Source organism: Sceloporus undulatus, chromosome 4 (assembly GCF_019175285.1).
Source record: "Sceloporus undulatus isolate JIND9_A2432 ecotype Alabama chromosome 4, SceUnd_v1.1, whole genome shotgun sequence".
In the NCBI taxonomy this organism is placed as follows: Eukaryota; Metazoa; Chordata; class Lepidosauria; order Squamata; family Phrynosomatidae; genus Sceloporus; species Sceloporus undulatus.
The window spans coordinates 38,727,285-38,735,404 of NC_056525.1; the positions used below are offsets into that span (position 1 = coordinate 38,727,285).

At 40.7% G+C, this 8,120-nt stretch overlaps 2 protein-coding genes across 3 annotated transcripts in view; one reads left to right on the forward strand and one right to left on the reverse strand.

The window, feature by feature from the left end:
* Nucleotides 1-8,120, reverse strand: part of ITCH (itchy E3 ubiquitin protein ligase) — a 603,853-nt gene that overhangs the window by 121,489 nt on the left and 474,244 nt on the right. The window lies entirely within an intron of this gene.
* The window catches only part of GGT7 (gamma-glutamyltransferase 7), a 50,979-nt gene that overhangs the window by 17,518 nt on the left and 25,341 nt on the right, over nucleotides 1-8,120 (forward strand). The window contains 2 exon segments of the mRNA XM_042465857.1: nucleotides 6,889-7,006; nucleotides 7,668-7,735. Of these exon segments, the coding sequence (XP_042321791.1) occupies nucleotides 6,889-7,006; nucleotides 7,668-7,735 (186 nt within the window).

Below are 8,120 nucleotides of genomic sequence, written 5' to 3' on the forward strand. Positions count from 1 at the left end.
TTGTATCTGAAGATCAAATCAAATTACCCCCTGCCAATGGACAGAGACGCTCTGGGCTTTTAGCAACACCACAATAGGCTACATTCAGAGGAAAGCATTGGAAAAAACCCCTCCACATACAGCAATAGCAAGTACATTTCTATACCACTTATCAGTGCACTTAAGCACTTCCTAAGTGATTTACAAAGTGTAAGCTAATTGGCCCCAACAAGCTGGGAACTCATTTTAGCCACCAAAGAAGGATGCAAGCCTGAGTCTAACTTGAGCCCTTTTGCTAGTATTGAACTCACAAACTTACAGGCATTCAACCACTGCGCCACCAGGGTTCTATGAAGACAAAGAGTCAACAGTGAGACATGCCAGCTAAAAAAGCCAGTGCAATTCTAGGATGCATTAATAGAAGTATAGTGTCTAGATCAAGGGAAGTAATAGTGCCACTCTATTCTGCTTTAGTCAGGCCTCACCTGGAATACTGTGTCCAGTTTGGGAACCACAATTCAAAAAGGATCTGGAGAAACTGGAGTGTGTCCAAAGGAGGGCGACTAAAATGGTGAAGGGTCTGGAAACTATGCCCTGTGAGAAGTTACTAAAGGAGCTGGTTATGTTTAGCCTGGAGAAGAGAAGGTAAAGAGGTGATATGATAGCCCTGCTTAAATATTTGAAGGGGGTGTCATATTGAGGATGGGGCCAGCTTCTTTTCTGCAGCTCCAAAGAATAGGACCCAAAACAATGGATGCAAACTGCAGAGATTCCACCTAAACTTTAGGAGGAAATTCCTGACAGTAAGAGCACAATCCCTCAGAATGTGATGGAGTCTCCTTCTTTGGAGGTTTTTAAATAGAGGATGGATGGCCATCTATTGGGGGTGCTTTGATTTTATTTTCCTACATGGCAGAGGGTTGGACTTGATGGCCCTTGTGCTCTCTTCTAACTGTATGATTCTATGGCCCATATCCTCCAACATTTCATAGATGAAAACCAAGACCCATGTGGCCAAGTAACATCAGAGTGTGGCCATGACGGCAAAATATATCAATAAAGCAAATAACACAAGCTAGGAAAACCTGCATCATTTTGCTTTTCCCTGTGCATACTGGGATGGCCAAGATATCCCTCCCCTCCTTTTCTTCCCTGCTGAATTAAATGAATGTAAACTGATTTTGCACTTTGAACTCAGCTAGCACCAATACAAATGGATAAAGAAAGCAAGTGGGAGGAAGATAGAGAAACTGTGACATTTTATAAGCGGTTGAAAAGTGGGGTGACATAGGATTAATTAGGAGTGTCCCTGCCAAATCAGGATAGCGGAAGGATATGAAAATTGTATAAAAGTCTTGAGGCCACCATAAATCAAAAGGCATCTTGAAAATCCTGCTTGACCTGGACCAGGCTGCATGTGTGTGTGTGTGTGTGTGTGTGTGTGTGAGAGAGAGAGAGAGAGAGAGAGAGAGAGAGAGAAACAGTGCCAAGACCTCTTTCCACCCCTGCCAATAAACATAGAAGCATGACAAATTGAATAAATAATGCTTGTCCATTCTTGGCTCCTCTAATGTACTGCCTGGGACAGCTGTTTTCCTCTGCCTAATCCTAGAGCCAGCCTAGGAGTAAAAGCAGTAAGTAGAGAGACTCTGTGATTAGTAGTCAAAGTGCTAGGCTGGTAAATGAGGAAATCCATATGGAGTCCTCACTAGGCTATGGAACTCACTGATCACTTTAGCCTGACCTATTTCCCTCTCAACTTGACCTGTTTGGCAGGCTTATTGTCAAGGTTAAAGTGAGGAGAAGGTGGTGCCTGTATAGTATTGTTGTCTTGAACTTATTGGAGGAAACGTATGGTGTACATTTCACTAAGAGCCTTTTCACATGAGAAAAAAAAACTGAAATGGAACTGGGGAGTAGCGGCTTTCTCTGTGCCTCTCTGCATGCCGTTGTAGCACTTCTGTTCTCTTCATGGGGGAGTCATTCATAAAACTGTGCCTTTAATCAAACAGATTTTTCCAGTACAACAAAAGAAACACTTTTACAACTGTCTCCCTTGGGAAGAGAAGTGCTTCAACAGTATGCAGAGAAACATGGCGAAAGCTGCTACTCTCCCACTCTATTTTGGCTTTCTTTTCTCATGTGATAAGGCTCAAAGAAATGTTCTTGATTTCTATCTGTCCCGTTATCTCTACTAATGGCACAGAACGTATGTCCCTAAAAAAATGATGGTATTTCTTCACTTTGCTTGTGAACAAATGCTTCTCTTTATTGCCTGGCTTGTTCCTTCCTACTCATGACAAACAGAGCATCTGAACTGTTGAGCACAAGCATAAATCACTGTGAGCAGATCCCAGAGTTATGGCTACTGGAAATCCACTAATGCCAGAGAAAGGGGTCCTGAACTGGAAGTAGCTGCAGATCCAAGACTCTCAAGTCTAGAAGCTCTTTAGCATCACAGAATGATAGTACTATGAATCCACTTTAACACAAATGGTTCCATACCTAGGATTCTCACCCAGAGAATTCCAGTATCTCACCAGACTACAAATCCCAGGATTCCATAAGGTGTAGCCATGGCTGTTAAAATGGAAGCATAATGCTATAATGGTCTAGTGCAGGGGTAGGCAACCTGCGGCCCGTGGGCCGGATGCAGCCGGGCGAGGCCTTGGGACCGGCTCCAGCCCAGTCCTGCCACCGATTGCCGCCGGGGCCTTTGGCCTATCAGGAGGAAGGGGGCAAGCGGCGGGCAAGCGGGGGCAAGGGGGGGCAATTGTCTATAGAAGCCTCAGAAACATGCATTTATATTAACATTTTTTAAAAATCAGCAAATTTTTTCGTGTGTCCTCCATTTTTTAAAAAAGTGTCCTCCATTTGAAAATTTTGCCCTACATTTGTCCCAGTTTATTTATTTATATAATTTTTTAAAAATTATTATTTATTTTTTGGCTTCGGCCCCCCAGTTGTCTGAGGGACAGCAACCCGGCTCCCGGCTCAAAAAGGTTGCCTATCCCTGGTCTAGTGTGAAAGAGCCCCTAGTTTAGTACCAACCAGCGGCATCACTAGGGGGGAGCGGGGGATACGCTTTGCACTTTGTGACATCTCAAAAGAGGGGTGACACCCAGTCAGGCCCTTCTCTCTCTGTGGGGTGAGAAGGGGAAAATGTGTCCCTCTCCTGGCTTTGCCACAGTGGTGGCAAAGGAGAAGAGCAAATATCCCTTTCCCAGGTTTGCAGTTCCCTCCAATCCTACCTGGTCCATGGATTGCTGCTAGTCTGTGAGTGAGTTTGTAGAGACTTTCCAGGAAGGAAAGAATAGTTATAGCCAATTGGCATAAATACAGTGCCAGTCCCTGACATATTTGGAAAAATACCTTGTTGTTCCCCCCACAACAGATAGCGTTCAACGTTTTAGCTGATAGGATTCAGCATTCCCCCACAGCAAGTGATAGAACTGGGACTCTAAGCAACAAATTCTACCCAGGCTATCCCAGGGCCAAAATTTCTGATCTCTGTGGCTGGGTAAAGGTTACCCCAGCCTGGGGTGCACCCTTCCCCTCTCTGGGATGGCACCTGGAATATGGATTACTAAAAGTATAGAGGAAAGAACCAACCAAACAAAGGAAACTGAATAGAATGGGAATGACCTGTTGGTCTTCCTGAATGCTATGATAACAGCAAAGTTTATTCTTCCAATCCATTCCCAGCCATTATTGTGTTCCCAGTCTGGATTTGCCAGGCTAAAGTGAAACTAGGAGGGTTCACTAAATACAGAAGAACTCTTTTTATGCCACTGGAAAGCTGTTGATATTTAACCATGATACTGACAAGATTCTAGAATCCTGTTACAGGAAGAGGGATAATAATAATAATAATAATAATAATAATAATAATAATAATAATACATTTAATAATAATAATGTAATTAATTTATAGTCTGCTTAGTCTCAAGGAATCCAAGTGGATTACAACAGTAAAAATAGCAAAATACAGTTAAAAGAAAGATGCTTAAAAATTCCTCATCCCGCTCTTAAAAACAGTTAACATTAAAAAGAAATTAAACCTAGAAAGAGTATAAAACCATTAATATACAATCAGAATTAAAATAGAAAGAGATATCAATGAGAGTTCCACACAAATGGGGGGTGGGTGGGTTTTGGACGGTTGGAAAACCCACTGGAGGAACTTGAAAAACAACTAAAGGAACTTCAATAGATGAGGGCACTAGTGTCACTGGGAGGGTGTGTGTGTGTGGGGGGGTGCGGGCCGCACCAGATGACAACCTAAATGGGGGGTGACACCACTGCTCTTCAAACACCTTCATTTTGGCAAAAACAGGCTGTGGCATTCATCTGCTTCCCTTTAAAATCCTTTAAGAGATGGTGGGAAAGGGGTGAAGCTCAGTGGGAGAAAAAAGGGGTGGCACCAGAATTTTTAAAAATTAAATTAAATTTCAAAATTTTAACTTTTTTAAAAAATGAAATTTTTGAAATTTTTATTCTTTAAAAATGTTCTTTAACAACATCACATTTTAACCAAATCATCACTGTGTATATGTAAATACTTTTAGGTTGTGCATATGATATTGTAATTTGAAGGTATAATTTTAATTTTGCTAGTTCTTTATGTCAGAACTATTAGCATTACATTCAGTGATATATTTGAATTATGATTTACATATAACATTAGTACAAAATACATTACTAAGGATTCTATATGGTGTGAAATGGGAGGAGGTCAATGGAGGGGCTGACACTATGAGTTACCATACCAGGTGACACCAACCGTAGTGACGCCACTGGATAAGGGAACCAACAGAAATTTGCTCTTATTCTCTTTTCACCAGTGGTGAATCTCTGTGGATCACAGTCTCTCATATGAATGGAACTGCTTATGGAACAGTTAGTCTAACTTCAGCCCAATCTTTTTGTTACCTCTAGTTCTTCCTGATATGAACTCATACACAAAATACACAAAAAAAGTTCCTTCAGCTCTTTTGTGAATCTTGATTTTAAGTTTTCCTCTTATGTTTTTGGTTTAGTTACTCCCTATCTATGTGATAACACCTTGTTTCCCCTGCATTTAATACTCATGTAATTTTTTAATTTTACTTAATTATGAAAAAGAGTTACCAGTATATAGCAATAGTAAGTACATTTCTATACTGCTTATCAGTGCACTTAAGCACTTCCTAAGTGGCTTACAATGTGTAAGCTAATTGCCCCAAATTAGCATCCTTGAAAGGATGCCAGGCTGAGTCGACCCTGGAGCCCCTGGCTGGTATTGAACTCACAACCTTGTGCCTTGTGAGTGAGTACTGGCATTTAACCACTGTGCCACCAGTGTGCTCCTTTTGATATACACAAATACATAGCAATCAGTACGCACAACATAAGAAACATCCCATAAAAATAAACATTACAAAATATATACATTTAATACTCATTAGAAATTATTCTTTTACTCATTAATTTAGTATTTAAAAAAAAGAAAAAGAAAATATAAATCTAGAAAGAGTTACACTGCTTCATTGTACAGTGCACCCTTGGATTACACGAGGATCCGTTCCACCCTCCCCCCTTAAGCCAAAAAACGCGTATGCTCGAGCCCCATTCACTTGAGTGGGGCTCGTGCATGCGGCAGCGGTGCGGCAGTGTGGCGGCGTGGTGCCTCTTGCACCCCACACACTCCCACGTGGCTCTCTACAGATTTGAGCATATGCTCAAATCCATATATAGCGCACCTGCGTATGACACGGGTGCACTGTATGTCACACAGAAAACAAGTTGAGCAAGGATAAAATAACACTCATTAAATTCTGAGCCTGCATTTCAGTAGGATCATGTTTGACTATGGATTTTTAGTGTGAAGCAGTGATGAGTTGTGGCTTCCCTGTCAGCAGTGCAATAAATCTCATCCAGGTTTTAGCCTAAACTTTAAATGAAGAATCAAGATTCTGAAATCTAACCTTTACAAACTGGAACTTAGAGTGGACTCACTGCCCCACTGGCATGGAACCATCCAACCACCACAGATTTTCAGAAGTGTTCAGAGGTGTGATCCTGAATGGTACAGCCTAGACACAAATTTAATGGGCCTTTATCAGAATGATGGTCTCCACTTTTCCAGGATATTTCACTAATGAAAATTAAGTGATTACAAATTCTCAAGGCTACTGCTGTTAATAAACTGGAAACTGAGGCTAGGAGTGGGGTTGGAATGTGTCTCAGGTCTAATATGCACTGCAGAAATGCTGTTTAACACAGCTTTAATTCCCATGGCTCAATACTATGGAATTCTATGATTTCTAGTTTTGTAAGATATTCAGCCTTCTCTCTCAGAGCACCCTCATGCCACAACAAATTACAAATCCCATTGAGCCATGGCAGTTAAAGCAATGTCAAACTGCATTATTTCTGCAGTGCACATTAGGCCTCAGATGAAGAAGTAAGTCAGAATCTGAGTGGTTCTGGATTAGGCCTTTAACATATTGCCCTATTTTCATTCACTGTATTTTGTATGTGATCAAGATGTTCTCCTCTTCACCTTGTAATTCTCCATTATTTTTCTGCTTCTTCTTCTGCTTTTTGTCTCAGTACAAAATCTGTTAAGGGGAAAAAGACAGAAAAGGTGTATAGTGCTTCCTAACTGCTAACACGATGAGCCCTCCCATCTGGAAATTCCATTTATAGCTCAAACAGAAATGGACGATTTCTATTAACATGACCTGTCTAGAGGTAGTGATCTAGGAAATGAAGCCCATCTTGGTCAGTCCATTTTTATATAGCCTTTAGGATGCTACCAGGGGGCAGTTTCTTGTATTGGTATAGGGTACAGCCTTGGAAGTAGTCATGCCAAAGCTGGTGAGGCATTCTTTATATGTTTCACTCTTACATGCCTTTGTATTGCAGTGGGGGAGTAATGCTGGTTCATGACATCAGGAAGAATGAGAGCCGGGTGATTGATTTCCGAGAGACTGCCCCATTCAGCATCCAAGAGGAGGGCCTCAGGAAGGCTTGGGAAACAAAGGTTTGAGAGACCCTATTCCATTTAGGCAGCAAGGTGGTAGTTATAAACATAATTAATTAATTAATTAATTAATTTGTAATACTGACTTGTATACTACTTGATGTAATAAAATCTCCAAGTGGTTTGCATTAAAATGATCAAACCATCCTATCATTTAAAAATAACTGAAAATCATTACATGAATTGTCTCTTTTCCTCTCCCATTATGTACCTGTTCCCTCTAATAATCAGAAAGCTAATAAGAACCCTGCCAACACATTTGGTATTAAGGGTTATGCCCATTTAAAACCTTGGATCTGTACATACTTTTATGTACCTTCTGTTTTCCAATTGGATATTGTATATAAGTATACAGTAGGCCCTCTTCATTCATAGATTCTTTATCCATAGATTCAAACATCCATGAAAATATATATAAATTCCAAAAAGCAAATCTTGACTTTGTTATTTTATATAAAGGACACCATTTTACTATGCCAATGTATTTAATGGGACTTGAGTATCCACTGATTTTGATATCCATGGGGAGTCCTGGAACCAAACCCCAGTGGATATCAAGGGCCCATAGTACTTTATTAAAACTTATACTCTCTTTAATTAGTATGATCTGCACATTGTGGAACTCTGAACTCTTTCCTTCATATCCTTTTTTTTTATCCAGCCTGGTCTCCTGGTTGGTGTTCCAGGCATGATCAAAGGACTCCATGAAGCACATCAGTCTTATGGGAGGTAAGAAGGACCTTTTCCATGCATCTCTGTTAATTCCATTTGGAAAAGCAAAGCATGCAAGCAATAGTAATGTGCTATGTGCACCTGTCATTTCCTCCAATAATTATACAGGTGGAACTAGTTAGATTCACCACATATTATGTTCTTACGATGCGCCTATAAATAGTTGTATGTGTAAATGAAGTCAGACAACATGGTATAGTTGTTTGAGTGATGAATTAGGAATCTGGGAGACTTGGGTTCAAATCCGCACTCAACCCTGGAAACCCACTTGGTGACCTTGGGCAAATCACACTCTCTCACAGGAGGGCGATGGCAAACTCCCACAGAATAAATCTTGTGAAGAAAACCCCATGATAGGGTTGCTTTGAGGTCAGCAATAATA